This window comes from Protopterus annectens, chromosome 2.part0, assembly GCF_019279795.1.
Source record: "Protopterus annectens isolate FY-2018-M chromosome 2.part0, PAN1.0, whole genome shotgun sequence".
Taxonomy (NCBI): domain Eukaryota; kingdom Metazoa; phylum Chordata; order Ceratodontiformes; family Protopteridae; genus Protopterus; species Protopterus annectens.
Window position 1 is genome coordinate 684,524,134 of NC_056728.1, and position 20,505 is coordinate 684,544,638.

Genomic DNA, 20,505 nt, shown 5'->3' on the forward strand with positions numbered 1-20,505 from the left:
AGACTCTCACTTCCCCGGCAACTGCTCCAACAAGTTGCATTTGCACATGTTCAGATGCGCAAGCCAACTGAATGAACCACATGCATTGTGTGAAGAGTTTATTCCAAAGTCTCAGTCAAACTACTGTGAAATTTCATGAAATGCTCACTCCCTAGCACTCATAAGTCTCCAAAGATCACTGATGCCAGTAAAGCATTCCTTGTTTTACCATAACTAACAACCAGAAGCACAAAGCAAAATACATCCTGCATCCTGGAAGTCTTCTGCCAGGTTTGTTTGCTTAATTTATATTGCATGTTATTTTGTTCTAGGCATCAACTGCTCTGCTATTGTGTTCCATTCACCAATTGCTCTGCAATAATTATATTATATTATATTATATTATATTATATTATATTATACTATATTATACTATATTATACTATATTATATTATAGTATATTATATTATACTACATTATATTTTATTATATTATATATAATCAAATCAAATTCTAGCCTAGTCGATAAATGCAAAACCCATTTATGTACAACTTTTTAATAAGACACCTCAAAGAGTTAAAATATAAATGGTAAGTGGATTGTATATCAGCAGAGAAAGCATAAACAACAGCAGTGGGTTTCAACTCTTTTGTAAAAATATTTAACTTTACAAGCAAACCTTTGCAAACATTCCCTTTGTTTGACCCAAATGTGAGTAGCAAAGAATAGAATAAAGAACGAATATATATCTTCTGGATGGCTAACACACTAATTATTGTAACTTTTATTAGTCTAAAGCCCTTCGTGAAAAATGGTTGCTGCAAGGAACCCCAGTTGCAAATGCAGAAGAGGAAGAAGCTAGGAAAAAGCAATCCGAAGAGGATGAACACAAGGTGAAAAGGCTGGAAGGTAGCATCCAAAGGTAATAAAACAGAAACCTGCAGTATTAGAATCAGTGAGTGTGTGTGTGAGTGTGTGTGTGAGTATGTGTGTGTGTGTGTGTTTGTGTGTGTGTGTGTGTGTGTGTGTGTGTGTGTGTGTGTGTGTGTGTGTGTGTGTGTGTGTGTGTGTGTGTGTCTTTTCCATTAAATGCTGCTTTTCTCACTTTATAAAGTATTAATTTTGGCAGCAAAAAGAATAACTTCTCTATCGATAATTATGCTTCTGCTCTGGGAATAGCACACAGAAAAGTAAAACATTTCATATTATGCTCTGCCATCAGAAATGAATGCAACTATATGCATTGTTTTATTTGCAAAGATCACGACAATGTCTGTTTTTTGATTAAGTTACTAGCAGCAAGGCAAGTAATACTGTAGTAGAATATAAAGCCTAATGATTAGGTGTGTAAGTATAGCCTAGTATTGTTAGCTTTTTTAATACGTTTTAGGTACATAGCATTATATGTAACCCACAACTGCTTCTGGGCATATGTTTATTACTTAGTGCTCATTGTAAGCTCTTTTGCCACTAGTTATTTTATCAGACTGTGCCTCTGTATTCACTCTTTAAACTATTTGGCTATCTGCAGTCCTACATGCCTACATTTTCTTACTCTTTGGAGATGCATGCCACCAGTATATCTGTTCCTGCTCCTTATAAAGTAATTATGTACTGTGACTTCAAAGACATTATGTACAAGTCCTGTGTAGTCCTCTCTATCTGTCAGCACCAGTTGTGTCTCATTCATCTTGCACAGAAACCACATCTGATGCCAACTTTCAAAATGTCCAGCCTAAAATAGCATCAATGCCCAACATAAGCATGACATATATTTGATATTTGGGAACAGTGTTATCTAAAAAAAAGAACTTGGCATTGAAGAGGCTGCTGTTTGATGCTAATGATTAATCTGCATTTCTAAATGGCATTAAGAATTTGTGTAGCTGCTTGACTTCATTTTGTTTCCATGTGAAAGTAATGCTTTTAATAAATTTAACAGGATATTGACAATTTATGATATCAATTGGTCTGATGCCATTTGTGAAAATAAATGGGGACAATGGGTCTTACAATATAAAACAAGCATGTAACTTTTAAGGTGGTGCAGAGAAATTTTCTGTAGCAAAGTGTGACGGGCACTTAATGCAGTCAGATCATAAATGTTCAGACTGAGAGAGGGTTATTTAACGAATGCACAGTGACATGTGGCATGGTAGGCCATCCCCATGTTTGTGTCTTACCACCAACATAGTTGTCTTTCTCTGATTGTTGGCTCTAGGTTCTTTGCTCTTTGGACTCCATTCTACATGATCATTTACCTTCAGCTATGTTTCTGCCAAAATATCTTGGAATAGTTCACTCTCCCTAGTTCAAACTGACTATTTCCAAATAAAACAAACAGTACTGTTCCAAAGGAATGTGCTAAAATGTATTTTTAGAGCCACAATAATTACAGATGTCATTCTGCCAGTCTGCTAGTTAAATACTAGATACAAGGATTAAAATGTACAGAGGCATTCAGGTTTTGCTTTGATTTTTCAATATAATTCTAAAAACTCTTAACAAAATGTCAGTTCATTTCACTTTCCTACTCCCATAAGCATCATTGACTCATGTTTCAAAAGGTCAGCTGGCTCCCTATGACCTTATAAGACACCTTTTTATTGGCCACTCTCACTGTTAAACTCTTATATCTCAAACACTGCTCTTCCTTAGCACACAGCCAGTAGTAGCTACTCACTTAGGACATACAGCAAAACTTATTTAAAATAAAGAAGACCTACCTTTGGCAAGGTACCAGAGAGAGAGAGAGAGACATATAATGCATTTTCATTGCCTCAGTACATTTGGGAGCTAGAAAACATGTCCCTACTTAGAATTAAACCCCTCTGGTACCTAGCAGGGTTCTGCAAATTTAAACACAAAGAAATTTGTAACTATAAGAGTCTGCACCTAGAAATGTTATAAAATATTACTACATCACAGGCCCAGGTGTCTAGCAGCAGGAGAACACTAAAGATTATACTAATCACTTTTTAATTTTTTACATATCAAACTCTAATAAATCATATATGTTTTAATTACTCTGCCTGTATAATAATCTGAATAAGTTAAAAGTTACCTTAGTATTGTATATATGTATGTTTTTCTAAGAAATTATCATTGTATATATGTTTAGTTAACACAACTGGAAATTTTAGGATGCTTTGCAAAATTGTATAATATTATTATGTGTGAGCACATAATTGTTATGAACTATGTGTATATGCATGAAGCTGTGACATAATTTTTTTTTCCTTTTATACAGGTTGTTGCTAGAAAGGATCATTGAAGCAGTGCACCAGATCTTTTAACAAATGAATAAATAAATAAATAAACAAAAATAAATAAATTCTATATATGTAATCTGTGAACTACCAATGCTGTGTGTACAACTTAAAGTTACCAGAACAAACTTGAGGTAGATTTTTCATACATATACTCTGAGATTCAGAAACACTTACCATGAATGGGAAGCCAATAACATGGTCATTTCCCACTCGCAGTAAGCCTTTCTGATTCTTAGATCACCCAACCACTGAGATTTCCCTCTAGCAAGAGAATAGAACTGTGTGCTAATGCAACAATTTGTGGGAGGGGCTAATGCTAATTAGCTTTATCACTTGGCTGCATAGGCTTCCTTTGTTAGAACAGACATTTAATGCCATCAAAAAACAATGGTCACTCATTTGATCTTACAGAAAGAGTTGTAATGCAGGTAAGTTGAACAAGGATGTGGAGGTGGGGGTAAGTTATTCTATGTATGTGTATGGATGTGTGTGTGTATCTGTCTGTATGAACATGAATAAAAGTGGCTGAATGTGATTTTGTGTTTGTGTATATGTGTGTTTGTAGGTGTGTATGTGTGTTTGCCAGAGTCATCACATTCAAGTGGGGTGGAGGGCTAGGTAGGGAATTGAGATTCTGGATAGATGGGTGAGTGTGAGTGTGTGTGTGTGTGTGTGTGTGTGTGTGTGTGTGTGTGTGTGTGTGTGTGTGTGTGTGTGTGTGTGTGTGTAGAGGGTACTTTGCATGGGCCCCCAGAGGAAAGCACTATTTCTATCAGATCTGAGAGAACTAGTCTTAGCTATCATGTGATTCAGAGATATGCTAATGAGCCAATAATGAGATCTTTCTTATTGCTGTCATTGCTGTCTCTGAATCACATTTTGTCATGTCTCTTAAACTGACCTACCTGTAGTAAGCATTCTACAAGAGTGGTGAGGATGTTTTGGAATCCTATATATATATAGTCTGGCAGTTAGAGCAGAGGTTAGAATCGTGAGCTTTAGTTCTTGTGGTATAGATTTTGATTCCCTCAACCCTTGTGCGCTTACTGTGTTACCTTGAGCAAGTCACTTAACCAGATATTAGGCCTGGATCACCCCTGAAAAGGTACTATGTGCCCAATTGGCAAACCTGGTTAATAAATAGGTATTGTTGTTGTTATTATTATTATGATTATTATTATTAATATTATTATTATTACAGTCATACCTGAGTTACCTGTTCTATATGGAGAATATGCATGTTTATTGACCACAGTAAAAGTTTTCCAGGTGAATGCAAATAAATTCTTAATAGTATTGAGTTACTTTATATTACACAATATATAAAACTGACACTCGGTGCCATACGTTTTGTATTACACTAAATGTAAAATTGTGCTGTATGTATTTAAATAAGTTTAACTGCACAAGGCACTTGGACAATAGGTGTTTCTCAATTATGTGAATGTACAGGAAAAGTAAGTTTGTACTTGGCTGGTTCAATGACAGTGTGTATTATGTTTTCACCACTCTGTAATATTTATTTCCTACCTGTGCATGGCTTTGCCTGTTTCTTCTCAGAGCACTAGAAAGCTATTCTTCCTCAGGAGAGCAAGACTTCTTTGCTATTTTATGAAAGTCTTTTGGTAAATGGAATCTCAAGTCATCCTGTAATCTTTCTCCCAATAAATATTTGTAAGCAAAAACTAAGAAACAGAATAAAATATCATACACACTCACACATAACCCCCCATACACTCACACTTCCATGCTCGCAAATAGTATATAGTTACATTTTATGAGAAAAGAATACTACAGAACCTCAAAAATATTAATGACAACATTGCATGAATGATACACAAGTTGCTGTGGTTGTTTGGAACCTTTTTGATAATGAAGATGAAAAGCAATTGTCTACTACATTTTTTAAAACAGGTTGAATCTGGATCCTATAACTTCCCATAACTTCCTTAAAAAACAACAACAACAACAACTGGATTCCCTTCTAATAAGTGGCAGTCAGTTAGGGCATGATTTATAATGAGAGTAGGTTACAGCTGATAGGGAAAGATCTTAGCCCTCAGGTTTTCCACCTACTCCCCAAGTTATGAAGAAAGTTTCCTTCACAAAGTAGACATACTGTGTGAGGAAGGGAATTTTTAATCAAGTCCATAGATCATTGTAGATCACCATTGAAGCGCTTCTTATTCCTTTCATTTTTTATTTGGTTTTAATACCATAAATAAACAAACCAATTATAAAACAAACAAATAACTATTTATATAAGTCCACAGCTGATTAATATATCAAGTTATACATCAACAATTAATATTTTTCAAACAAGTCTTTAAGTTTAAGCCAAGATTTATATGAATGTGTATTAAAAGTTCTCATCTGTATAGTATGCAATTAACTACTGCAAACAATGTTTGTCATACTACTACTTTTCCAATTTTTAGTAATTACTTTTCTGGCTATAACAAGAATAGACCTAAGAAGAAGCATGTGGGTTTGTGGAATTATCTCAGGAAACAGAACATTAAATAAAACAAAAAAATTAGAAATATTACATCTATCTAACCATAGAGCTTGAATAAAGTTATTAATTTCTTTCCAAAAGGGAAGATAACTTCACATTCATATACCATATGTGTCCAATCAGCTATGATTTCAGAATCACATGTTCAGCATTTAATTCTATTCGATTTATACATAATTGTGATTTTGTTAGGAATGACAAAAGCTCTGTGAAAGAATTTCCAAGTGAAAATGTTCAAATATAATGAAGATGTAATTGTATCCGGTGCTTTTAATATTAATTTATTGTATTCTTCAGAGACGTCTTCACTATTAATTCTTAATTTTTAAGGAGTAGTTCCAATAGGAATTGTCTGATTACATGAAATCTAACTTAAGAATGTTATAAATTTGTGGCAAATATGATTTATTTTTTATTGTATTATTACTGATATTTATTAAGAATTCCAATAATTTGAGAAATTATTTTTTATCTAGGTTAAATAACTTATTTACCTCTGTATTCACAAAGTCTCTAAATATTGGTAAAATTAACCAATTCACAGAATCTTGACTGTATTTGGACCTTAAATTTTCAACAGTTTTATGTCAGTCCCATTTAAGAATCGATGCCAATAATTTAAATTACTTTGTTATTTCAATACTAGCAATTTTGTTGCAGTTATGCATTTCAAAGTGGTCATTCATATATGCAGTTGGAAACCGAAAATATTAAGTCTTTAATAGAATGGTTAGAATATGTGAGCTTTTACAAAGACGAAATTAATTTATTTAAGAAGGGAATTTGAGAAGAGAGTATACCATTTACACACAAAAAAACTTTTAATAAACAGATAAAACTATTAGGTACTATTTGTGTATGACTGTGATATATTTATTATTTACTAATAATATTTCTTGATATATTTGTTTCCATTTTGAATCATAAGATGAATTAATCCACAACACTATAACTTTTACAGTTGTTGTAGTAGCATACAATGGAATATCAGAGAATCCTGTTCCACCATTATCCCAACCTTTTCTGTGCCAATCAAAGGAAATTATTGGTTTATTAGGATGCCAAAAATCTAAGTAGAATATTTTTTATCTACTTCATCTTTCTTTCTTTGCTGGAGCTAGTACTAAAGATTGTATGACAAACAATATTTTAGGGAGAATTAGCATCTTAATAAGTATTAATCATTCTTCCATGGTAAATAAATTTGTGACTAAACCTGAAATTTTAGCAACAACCTGTTAAAAGTTTGCTTGTATTATTTCTTTAGTATCAGACATAATGGTTATACCAAGGTATCTCATTTGATTGCTATTCCAATTGAAGTTAGAATTTTTTTATCATTTTTTTTAATTTTTTTTAATTAATAACGTACTTGCTTTATTATGATTAAATTTTAAGTCTGAGATTTCTTCAAACTAACTCATAAAAGTAATTATATATTCTAATGAATTTTCTATGTTTCCTATTGTTAGTAAAATATCATCAGCAAAGAGTTGTATCTTTAGTTCCAAATGTTCTTTTATTTTGATGTCATTAATGTTTTTATTGAATCTAATACTATTAGCAAAGTGTTCTGTAAGTAATGCAAAAAGTAAAGGTAATAATGGACAGCCCTATTTTGTGCCTTTTTGTAATTTAAAAGAATTAGAAAAAAAAAGAACCTATTTTAACATAAGCACAAGAGTTATTGTATAACTTAGAAATTGGTACAATTAGCTAAGGTGAGACATTAAAAACCTTAATTGTTTTAAACAAGTATGACCAACTAACCTTATCTAAACTGAGGCTAATTATAGAAAGTTTTTTTTATTTGCATAGTCTGTTGATGTATGTATTTTAATTCTATTACCCTGTGCTTGTCTATTTCAAATAAACCCAGTTTGATCATTATTATTAATTGTGTTAATTAAAATGGACATGAACATCTGATAGTCCACAGTCAAAAGTGAAATGTGTCTATATGATGAACACTTTCTAGGATCCTTATTTTGTTTTAAAATCGGTGATATAAGGGAATATTTCCATGATGGGAGAACTTTAACAGTTGTTTAAATTTCTCTATCTAATATCTTAACTGCACCATCTGGTAGTATTTTTATATAGTTCTGGTATAAGGCCATCTAAGCCCAGTGCATTATTATTTTTTAACTTTTTTATTTGATCTTTTATTTCTGTTAATGTGAATATTCTATCATTTTTTTATTTGTTCACTTGTTAGTTTATTATTTATTTCATCATTATCTAGGTTATTGGTATTATCATTTATATTTTCATAAAATATTTAAAGCCATCAAAAATATCATTAATATATGTTCTACCTTCTTTTTTTATTTATATGTGTTATAATTTCTTTGATATGATTTAGTTTACTCATTTTCTTTTATCTAAGAGCGAGTTTATGCAGGCTTAAAGGGTTTTCTGAATATGCCTGAAGTTTATGTTTTTCCAGGTTTATTGAAACTTTATTATTTAGCATTTCAACATATTTTGTATTTAAGTTCAGACTGACTGATAATGTCATTTGGTTTTAGATTTAACTTTAGTGTGTCTATTTTGACCAGCAGTGTATTCAATTATTTTCCCATTCTCTTGCTTTACTAATATACCATCTTGCAACTCTTCCATTTCAGTAAGCCTTTAGTGAGTATTACAGGACAATGTCAGTTACTTCACCATTCATGTTTATTTCTAGGAAATTTTTGATCTCTTTAACATACCAATCCTTGAATCATTTTATTTTAATAATATATGTTGATAATCTCCTGTGCTGTATTAAATTGTCAGGTTTTAAAATAATATTAAAGATTATAGCATTATGGTCTGTTGATTAACATGAAGCTATTGAAACTTCTTTGATATGTGATAACAGATTGTTTGAGATAAACATTTTATCAATAGCTGCTTGTGTTCCATACCTATAAAAATACTGAGTAAATTAAAGTGAGTTTGTGTTCCTTAGCTCTTATATATCATTTAAATTCATTAAATTTACCAAATTCATTAAGTGTAAGATGTTTAATATAAAACAGCCTGTCATTTTTTAAAGGAGACATAGCATATAAACGTGCTTAAAAGAATGACAGTTATATGTGATCCAGGTTGAACTTGTAAAAGTGTGAGTATTATTTTGATTATTTGATATTATTCCAATAGTAACTTTTATGTGTGTAAACATCTGTATTTTTTATAGTTTGTTTATAATATAGCATATCTTTCCTGGGTGCTATTGCATATCAAGTATACTGTCAATAGCACACTAGTGGACCATTTTAAGAACCCAGAATGTAACTTAACATGCCTTTTTAGCTTCATTTGTTGCATCTTGTATTCATTTAATAGTACATTACTCAACTATGCCAAGATATCAGAAAGTGTGGCACCTAACATAAGTTTCATCATAATAATGATTAACTGATGAATAGTTTAACCTTTCAAACTCTAAGTGAAAATAATTAATTTTATGTGTAGCTTAAAGAATCAAACTCTAATATTTAAAAAAGGGAATAGTAACCATTTGAAGTAGGGAAATAAAGAAATAAAAGATTAACCTTGTAAAAAGACATATGTAGCCCCTGTTCATAGGTATTCGAGAACTTATTTAAATTAATAAGAATTTATAACCATGAAATACATTGATTTTCAGTTGTCCTTCAGTTTTTTACTGTTTTTCTCTTTCATTAACTACCCATCTCTAGCTTCATTTCTCTTCAAAGTAGTTGATAGATTCCAATCCATTTCTTCTGTTTTTTATAGGATTTTATTTTTCTGTATAAAGTCAATTACATCTTCCAAGGTGTTCAAATCTTCTTTCCTTCTGGAAGGTGAATACTTATTTTTTTTGCTGGAAACAAGATTTGTGCTTTAGTATTGTTTTTCTTTAAGCTTTTAACAAGTGGCACACATGTTTTTCTCTTGGACATCACTAATGTATAATAGTCATTGTCAAATCTTAAAGTATTTCTTTAATTTTAACTTGATAATGAGTCCATGCAGCTTTTAAGACTAAATCCTTAACTTGACTTCAGAAACAAATTGCTGATCACTGACCATGACAAAGGTGTTTTTTTTAAGATGAGTTAGAAAATGATCTATGCGCTCTTTTGATGCCAAAGGAAAAGCTTCAGGCAGGTTCAAAGTTTTAGGCAGACATGTATTAAGGAACTGAATCATACTGTCTCCCTCTTCTTTTTCAGGGATCCCAAAACCCTGATGCTATTCCTTCTAAATCTGTTCTCTAAGTGTTCTATTTTTATTTCAGAAGAAATGCAGTGTTATTCTCATTTTCAAGCGATCTTCCATCATAATCAGACATTTTCTCTTCTATATTCAAGATTTATGATGATTGTTGTTTAAGAGATTCACTCAGCACTTCAGCTTGTTTTTTACCTTCCCCTTTAAAAAATGTCTATTTTGCTTTTTAATTTATCTATCTTTACAGATAACTCACTGATGTTACTTAGTATAGCCTGCATGTCTTTTTTTCATAGTACTGACCTGTACACTGGGCTTAGAGTGGCTCATTCGGAGACGATTAGTTCTTTCTAGTTTTTTCAAAAGGAAAAAGCAATTAAAAGAGTTTCAAACTTGTTATTTTTTGTAGAAAACCGTTCATAGATGTCCATCTATAAATCCATCAAGTTTCGAAATGTTCTATTCGAGTTTTTCCATAATAATCCTATTAATGATTTTAAAATGAAGCAGAGCTAAAAAGCAGTGCTAACTGCTCACCATCTTGGCCATGCCCCCTCTTATTCTTCATACCTCCTAGGTAAAATAATTCTACTTATTTTTTCAGTGTCGTGGATAATATATTTATTGAAAATATTTACTTTGTATGTTCTCTAGATGACAAAAAAATTTGTACAAGTATTCCCCATAACAGTAGCTTTCAGAATTTTTTTTTTTTTCTTTGTTTGGAAATACCCAAGCTATATTAACTTGAATTGAATGGGGTTTTTTCAATCTTATTACTGGAACAGGTATTGGCCAAAATGTTTTTTTTTTCCAGTTCAGGGACACAGCTACATTTTTGTTTTTCAAATCAAGGGCATAGCTACAGGCACTAATTTTGTACCAATTTATGCTGATATAAAGGTTATACGATTCAAACCTGCATCTATAATGAAAATAGGAATCTATTTTTGCCTCATATGAAGATATGGCACCATTTTTGAATGACATTTGGTTCATGTGCAAAAGTGACTGTTCTTATTTGACTCAGCTTGTAACTTATCTGAACAACGAGTTTAATATCCCTTTTATTGTGACCTTTTATTTGCAATCAGCATGTTTTTGGATGTTACAGTGACGAAAAATATGGATGGTTCTCTTAAAACAACTGTATATAATATAAGCAACCTTTTAATAGAAAGTCTTTATTATCAGCCCATAGATGCCACCTAAGACATATTGTCAGAAACATACCAGAATCCTAATCACAGATCAGATACATATGCAGAACCAAGGTTGACTATGAGAAGAAAGAATTTAGGTTACTAATTGTTTTATACAAAATAAATTATTCTGAAAAAAATATTAATTCTGGATACCTCTCTGCCCAGTAACAACCTAGATCACAGTTGCTTGGATATTGATCTGGGGTGAGTCATTTACTGGTAACACATCTATTCATTCTAGGACAATATACTGAGGAAAGATATATTTTTGGGACATTATACCTGCTGTTTGTAGATATATTTGGTTATCAGAGAGACAAAAGTCTTGGACAGATTTTATCCAAGCTAAAAAGTCCTTGTTTTACAAACATTTAGACCTACCTTTGGAACCACCTAAGGGCTGCTGCCCATGCGAAGATTACATGTATTGTATGAATAGTTGCAAAACAAAATATTTTATTTCAATCAACACTATGAAAACATGTGAGATCAAACATGTGGTCACGTGTCATGCTGATTTATGTCGCAAAATACAGATGTAGTGCTTTGGGTCTACTACGTTAGACCGACAGTCCACAGCACCGACACCCACAACACTGACATCACAAGAACGAAACCGCAAAAATACGAAAGTTCACATGCCCGACAAACCACAATACTGATAGTTAACAAAACAAAATGTTCGTTGCTACACTACACCTTACACACAACTATCTATGCACTAACCTTAACCCAAACCCTAACCCTAAGGTCCGTCACTATCACACACTTACCTTAACCGCACCCTAACCCTAACTCACTTAATCCACCCCTAACCCTTAAGTCCCTCACTATCGCACACTTACCTTACACGCACCCTAACCCTAAATCCCTCACTATCGCACACACACCTTACACGCACCCTAACCCTAAATCCCTCACTATCGCACACTTACCTAGTCACGCTCTCACGTTTCCCATGTTGGTGTTTTCACTGTCGGGATTCCGAGTTGTTGGTTAACTGCTCCATCGGTCTTCTGGCATCGGTGATGTCAGTGTCGATCTTCCGAGCTTTCATTCTTACGTAAGGAACCCGGTACTTTATATGTTGCTCAGATTACCTTGTTATTTAAAGAGCAGATTGCTTTACATCTAAGTAACATTCACTATATAAGAAAGAAATGTGCCTTTTTTAAAGCATTTCAGAACATCAAAGAAAACATGCTTCCTTTATCGGGTAAAAAGGGTGATTGGTAGTGTCAGCTTAGAATGTTGACATGTACTCCTTAACAATACAAAATGGTTCTGGATCATAAATCTGGGGACAGTGTTTCCACCTGGTTTTAATGAAAAGTTATGAAATTTATTTCCACTGAGTGCAGGCTTGAAAAAATGTGGATACATTTTTATACACATAGGTCTACCAGCCTGGATTTATGCCAAAGCATCACAATTTATTTATAGTTTGATCTTGCTTTCTTTCAGTTGTCAGTGGTGTTTCATGAGAAATAAAATACATCCGGGCTATTTAACTGAAAGGTTTTTTTTTAGTTTTTTTTTTTAATTTTCATATGAATGTATTTGTTGCTCAATGCCTCAAAAAGTTAATTATAGTTTAAGCTTTGTACTACAACAGCTTTGTTTTATGCTGAAAGATATCTTATTTTTTCACCACTGGCTGGTGTTAATGCATATGAAATGTATCATATTTGGCTGCTATGTTTTTTGTTATCCATTTATTAAGAATATATTTAGTTCCCCTATGTCCAATACATAGTTTTCTTTATATTTGACAGCTACATATTTTTTGAAGGTCTGTGTATTTAGTATTACACTTTTTGCTTTTCTGAAGTTGCTAATTAATTATGCATATTTGACAAATTTTCATATCCTCCATGCTGGATAATGTGATTACTTACTAGTATTGGAAGCTGTTGGTCTGAATTTAATGCTCACAACATTTAAAAAGCTTTAGGATGATTTCTGGGTCTGTTGTGAGCAATGGGTTATCTTTATTTTTTAATATTAAAGATATATCTGTTCATATTAACTTTGCTTGCAGTGCTAAGGTTTTGGCCATGAAGATATGTGGGAAATACTGCACTTCTGCCTTGGGATGTGAAAACATATCAACCACTTCCAAATGAGTTGCACACTGAAGAAGCACAGAGTAGAGAAATAGGCCTTGGTTTCTTGGGCCTTTTCCTCCTACACTCTGAATTTAGTGCCTTACAGTGTTACAAACTCACAGTAACTCTAATTTAATAGTAATTGATTTACTTGTGTGTATTTTATTTTAATTGTAATTTAACAGCAATTTACTTGCTTGTGTGCATTTTATATCTGTATATATATATATATATGCATGTGCGTGTTACATTTTTCAGGAACAATAACAATTCATTTCAATGTTACAACCCTCCTCTGTTTGATGGCAGTACTACCACTAACTTGACTCAGATTAGCATACAAAGATTGTCAGTTATTGCACCACTCCTTCCAAATTAAATATAATCAGTGAATTTATACCTGAGCAGTTTTTCAGTCTTTTACAAGTACCACAGTCCTGTACCAACAGATAGCAGTACCCATATATCAATCTTTCAGTCAAATTCTAAATAAAGAACTACATTTTTTTTTTAAATTAAAGAAATTGTTCTGAAACCTAACTAATTTCAGTCAAGAGAAATTCAGTGATCTACTTAAGAAAATAAATTGGACACCACTAAAACGTCTCCATCTCAATGAAGCAGTACTCTATTTCAATACCACTTTTCTAAGTATACTTGAAACTCAGGCCCCTATATGTATTAAAAGAGTTAAAAAGAATACTGGTCCGTGGCTAACCAAAGAATGTAAAATACTTATGAAACAAAGGGACATAGCCTGGGATGCCTGGAAGCAAAATAAAAGTGACAACTCCACAGCAATGTGAAAAAGTTAGTGAACAAAGATAAGCAGTCATACTATTCCCACCTTTGACTTGAATGTAAAACCGACCCCCAAAAATTCTGGTCTTCTACATCAACCTTACTTAAGCCAGGTACAAACAAAGAACACCGCCCAACAACAGATACCCCTCCATCCCAAGCAGCTGAAGATTTCAACAAGTGCTTTATAAAATCTATAGCTGATCTATTGTCAAACACCTCCAACATCAGACCCACCCCCTCCACCTCCACCACCAATAATATCTTTTCATCTAGCTCCGACCCTGTCCACTATAACACCAATTAACCGCACACCAATAACTTCCTTCCCATCCTTACTAATGCATGCTACCTTAACCCTAATCCTGCTCCTGATTTCAGATGAAATCCAAGCACAATAGTTTTCAGGTCATCATTACAGGAAATTACATATCTTGTCATGCTACACTGTAGAAGCACTCTCTCTCCTCTTGAGGGTCAACTATGTATACTAAACTCAAAATTATTATATATTTATATGTACTTCATATGTCACCATTTCAGTTGTGCATACTAAGCAGATTTTTGCTACATGAAAGCATAATATCTGGCCTGCCTTCCAGAGATCAGTATACATCCCCCTACAGACTGAGTAGATGTCCACCCTGAGGATACCAAGATTTTCCCTGTATAAAGCTGATATCTGTCCATGTCAATTCAACACTTTCTTTCTACTATTTGCAATGCATGTATTATGTTATTGTATCAGTAGTCCAGTGTTCTTATGCCTTCTCTAGAGTTGTCAAGATAACTACACCATTGAGAATATGTTGTTATTAGTATTGCTTTATTTTTCATGTTGTCGAAATGTGTATTGTGTGTTTCATTAGAGTCATTATTTGCAACCCATCCCATCCACCAAAAAGATAGGACAGGTTACCCAGTGCATACAAAACTGTAAAAGAAGGCAAAAGATAAATTGGTGTTGCACATAATCTCTCAGTGTTATGAACTTCAACTCTGATGAAAGCAAAGATATCATGCATTCCACCTATACCAAAGGAACAAATGCATCTATCTGTCTACTCCCCCAATCCTATAGGGGACTCCTACAAGTAGGAGTAATTAAACCTAAACCAAAATGGAAGAAAAACATGGGTTCTACCCAAGACTCATTCAAGAGCCCAAAAAGGAAACTGTCTAATTCCATTCTCAATCTGCCAAGACTTAATACCTATCTCAAGGTCACAAAATCATGAATGCTGGTATTGTAAGCCCTCTTACCGCTCATATTTCCCTCAAGCTCTAATGGCAAGCCTGGACTCTAAGGATACATACCTATCTAATGTCCATTCATGGGGACAGCAGTTGCTTTCTCAGATTCATGGTAGGTGTCTTCCACTATCAGTTTATCTGCTTGCCATTTGGCCTGATTACCCCATCTGGGGATTTTGTAAAGTACTTGGCTGTAGTAACTACTTATTGTACAGCCAAAGACATTCACATTTATCACTACCTGGAAGTCTGTCTCATTCAGGCACCAATCCAGGAGAAAATTGGAAGAGCTCTACAACTTAATATGTATTTCTTCCAAAACATGGGAATTATTTGCAACATCCTCATTCCAAATCTCACCCCTCCAAAAGAGTGTACTTACTTAGGGCTTTACAAGTTTCCAGAAGCTAAAAGGCCTACCTGCCCTAGGCACAGAATCTCAAGAACAATAATGTTAACATTTACATACAAGAAACAATGACTAAGGCCAGAGACTTCCTGTGTGAACTGGAATTTATGACCTACACAACTTTAATGGTCGTACCCCTGACAAAGTTACACATGTAAAAACTCTAGTGGTACCTAAGAAGTACTTGTAACAAATGCATACCGATCCTGGAAGAAATGACCCCCTACTACCCTGTGTTGACAAAGTACTAGAAAAGTGGTGCCAACAGATCAGGAAAATAAAGGGATGCCATTCAAATAGACACTGCACAATCAGACCTTAAACCATCATGCTTCAGAACGATTTAGGAGGGGCATACCTTGAGTCCTCATAGTACAAGGTATTTGGAATGCAGCTGAAAGGAAGAAACATATAACTGTAAAGGAAATGATAGTCTTGTTTTGGAAATTTGAAGCATTCAAGCCCATCTGGAAAACAGGGGTTTTAGAAGTAACAGTAGACAATGATGCACTAATATGTTATATCAGTTATCAAAGGGGACACTCATTCTTACTCCTTGTGCAGGCTGGCCAGAACAACACGGAAACAACTCTTCAGTTCCATCCTTGTTGAACATAGTGGTAGACCAATTAAAAAGGTCCTAGAAACAGACCTGTTTGTCTCTCACAGCAACAAACAGAATATTCTGCTCCAGTACACCATGCAAAGAAGCCCAGGCAGTGGAGGCCTTCTCATTTAGATAGGCACACCTGTTTCTATATGTATCCCTAATGATTCACGTCTTCCCTGAGTGTCTGAGAACGTAAGAAAGGAATGGCCAAGGATTCCCTTAGTAGCACCTTTTATGCTCTGAAAACATTGATGTTCCCTCCTCATTCAGATGTCTATGATGAAACACTATGCACTGCCTTTGCAGTTAGACTTCCTCATTTGGGACATCCCAAGCTTAAGACTTTGCAGCTCATTGCTTGGAAGATTCAACTCTTTTGTTCTTCCATCAGCCCTTCATGAATTATGTGCTGGCTGTGCTTAAGGAGACTAGAGAACCTGCCACAAAAGTAAATCCTACTTATCCAAATGGAAGATGTTTTTCCCTCAAATGGAAGATGTTTTTCCCTCTGGTGTCACTGAAAGGATCAAGATCCTTTATATGGCAATGGTACCCTTAATTCTGCAATACTTAATGAGGTTTTCAATTCAATCTTGGCTTCTTTGGCTTCTGCCTATATAAAGGCATATTTATCAGACATTTTAGCGTGCATATCCACAAAACCACTCCTAGTGTCCCTGCAGTCTGTTAAACACTCCTCAAAGCAACCCTTTATCTGAGACTATCTAGAAAGAATATTGCTCCTGCATGGAAAAGCTGAAATAGCTACTGTTTGGATGTGATGTGTCAGTCCCCCTTAAACATCTAATTTGGAGAACTACTTTATTACTGGCAAATACTTCATTAGGAGGATTTCAAAACTACAGGCCCTTATGTGTAGAGAGTCTCTCCTAGTCTTCCATTAGAGTAGGTTCAGTCTCCACATGTATGCCAAACGTGGTTGCTGAGTTGTGTCTCATCCACTACTTTCCTTTCCTTCCATACTGTCAGGTCATGGGGAAAAGAGTAAATGACTGATATAGTATCTGGATAAGGCCAACAACATCAGAGCCTCAGATCAGCGCTTTGTATTCCTTGCATGCAGGAAGGAGGGAAAGCAGTTTCTAAGCAAGAAATTTCAAAGTGACTGGTTCTCCGTATTTTAGTCTGATACTCTTACTTAAGAAAAGGTTAGAAGGGACCTTGAGGGCACACAGCACTATGGGTACTGCAGCCACTGTGTTCTTTCTTAGGTGTCAGTCTCTATTTGAGATGCAGCTAACTGGTCTTCAGTTTACACTTTCTCCATACATTATATGCTATAAATGTCTTACTAACCAAGTGCTGGGTTTGTTACTAATGTTTTGCAGGACTTGCAGCCCAGTCTAATTAATCTGTCCACGTAACAGAGCTTTGTGAGCTCTATGAATAATTCCAGTAATAAAGCGACCAAAATAGTGACCTATACAAAGAAGATAGTACAAATGTTTAAGCACTTCATCATATCAGTAGCTGAAGATGCAGTGCTGGTTCGCTCTCCACAGTCCCTCTTACTCTGTTTTGGCATACTGGGTTAAGGCTGGGTACCATTCTCATGCAAATATGCTTTCCTCTCTCTCTCTCTCTCCTACATAGGCCTCAGGCCTGCTCAGGTCTAGATAGACTTGGAGAACCATGTTTCCATAAATCCCCGAACCAGAGTGTGCGTGCCTGTGCTCCTGCTTGGATAGGATCCTTAGGGACTTGCTTAGGAACATGTATGCTGGATTCCCTGGCGTTCTCCAGGACAAAAAAGCTCTAAAATGAGGTAGGTTGATGTTAACATTACACAAGGGGTATCCTGACTTCACTATGGGGTAGACATCTGCCAGACCTGTAGGGAGACGGGTGATAAATTTTGTAAGCCAGGCCAGATGTCAGACTTTCATGTGGCTGAAGACCCAGTATGACTGACCACTGCAACGGTGATTTTCTTGATCATCTACTATTATAGAAGTACATTTTTTTGCACAATTATGCCTTCATCTAGGTGTTAAACTTGAATTAGCATGTCACAGTCATACCCTGTAGCTCTGATGTTGAACTGGCATTTGTCTATCACAGCTGTTTGGCTAACGTACACTAGAAATTTTAAAAACAAGTGAGCTTTTAGAAAATATTCACTCTGGCAGGATATGCCAGTCTAGCAGATGAACACTTACCTGGAGCCACTCTGAAGTCATGTAGGTCCTGAACTGTAGGAAATGCAAACCTTGAATAGCTGCTGCAAGTTGTAGTCTGACAGGCCAAACTCCAGACTCATTAAGTGAACCATTCCTTGGTCAAAATTCATTTGTACGGTATAAGAAATGTATGAAATCCTTGTTGTTTTCCCCAAGTATGAACTGAACTCGGAGTAATAGCATTATACAGGAGAGGTTAAGACAGTGTAAGTGCATGCCTGGAGACTGCAGAAGAGATTTCCCTCCTACTACATAAAGTAACTTTCTCACATCATTTCTTCATTCAGAAAATGCTGCTTTGTTGATTTATTTGGATAATGTTTGCTGAATTAGCATTTAGAGAAGCTAAACGTTTCACCTTTTCAGCTTTCATGGAATTGACAAGCCTTTCATTATGAAGACATTCCTTTGATCTCCTCTTTGTTATTGATATAGGGGTATCAGCACAATGCGTTCTTCTTTGTGAATAACTGTTAAGCACTACACGTCTTATGACTGGCCCTCGCCACATCAGTTTTGTGTTCTGAATATAGCCATATTTGATGACCCTTTATGTGATAAAGATCAGATCATGGAATGTCTCATGTTTCAGCCATGATTTGAGACCCTCATACCAGTCTTTGGCAAAACTGTCTGTATGTTTTCTTTAAAGTTTGCAAACTGACTAATGCACATCCAGATGCAGATGTTCAATTCCTCTTCCACTCCTTTTCTCCTTATATTTAATTTTTGTTATGCATACCTCTGCAAGTTAATAACTACTTTATTTTATTTCACTGCAAAAATATTAAAATGACTGCTGTCTTGGTATTTAATACTGAAATAGCTTGCGTTTAGGATCTGGCTGATTCAGAAATGAGGCCAAATAAAGAATCGCTGTTGTAGTTTATTTAGAATTCCACATTCTGATATGCTGAAGCTATTGTCTAACCACCAGTAGGCTCTGGTACCTATCTGATTATCATTTGAATGGACACATTGGAATGTAGAGTCAGACATACATAAACTTGTCATCTACTTCACAGCCTATGATCCATCATCCATCTGTAACCCCTTTTTCGCATTTTTGCACATAGGGTTGGGGTGTCACCTTAACATTGATAATCATCTTGAGCCAAGGTTTACACTGCTGGGTGGCTAGCCCTGCCACAATTATTCTTCCACACCATACGCTTACACACACACAAACACACATTCACACCTATGGCCTATTTAGAGTGTCCAATCCACCTACTGTATATCATTGGAATGTGGGAGGAAACAGAAGCACCCAGAGGAAACTCACACGAACACAGGAAGGACATGAAGTCTTTGCAAAGAAGGTACTCCATCCGAGAATTGAATCAGGGTACTCATTGCTGTGACAACACTATCTGCGGCGCAACTGTGCTGCCTTACAATCACTGACATCAAACTTTTAATTCCAGGTAAGATCCCAAACCTAAAATGTGTTACTTCCTGTTCATGGTGGGTACATATCTGCATATGCTAGGTTCAATAAAATGACCAAGAAGGTATTCATCTTGGACCAAACTTGTTCTTGCATTGCTGGCAGCCTAAAATAGAGTTTGGAGTGAGCTGGGTTTATAAAAACAATGAGTGAAAGAAAGGATCGAGGTCTGCTGTACTGGCACCTCTATTGTCCATCTGCGCTTTCCACATGGAAGTCCAGTTTTAATTGGCATAAGAGGACAACAGTCTTTGTAATACAGCTGCAGGTACAAAGAGTTTTATGCAAACTGAAAGGACAACTGTACATTTAGTGAGTGAGGGAAAAGGAAGTATGAGAATGTAACATCAGAAAAGAACACATTTTTACAGCTACATTGAATTATGCTTGAATCTGAAGATTCTCTAACTATACCTCATTCTGCATAACTATGCTTGTTAATTTGTTATTATGCAAAAAATTTTTATTTATTTTTTTATGAAAAATATACATTCAAATGTGCTCA

General features: G+C 34.7%; 1 protein-coding gene across 3 annotated transcripts in view; it reads left to right on the plus strand.

Moving 5' to 3' along the window:
• LOC122793190 (paralemmin-2-like) overlaps window positions 1–20,505 on the plus strand; it is a 1,494,700-nt gene that overhangs the window by 525,491 nt on the left and 948,704 nt on the right. For all 3 annotated transcript variants that reach the window (XM_044061016.1, XM_044061018.1, XM_044061019.1), the window contains exon 3: window positions 773–903. In XM_044061016.1, coding sequence (XP_043916951.1) covers window positions 773–903 — 131 coding nt within the window. The remainder of the gene's footprint in view (window positions 1–772; window positions 904–20,505) is intronic.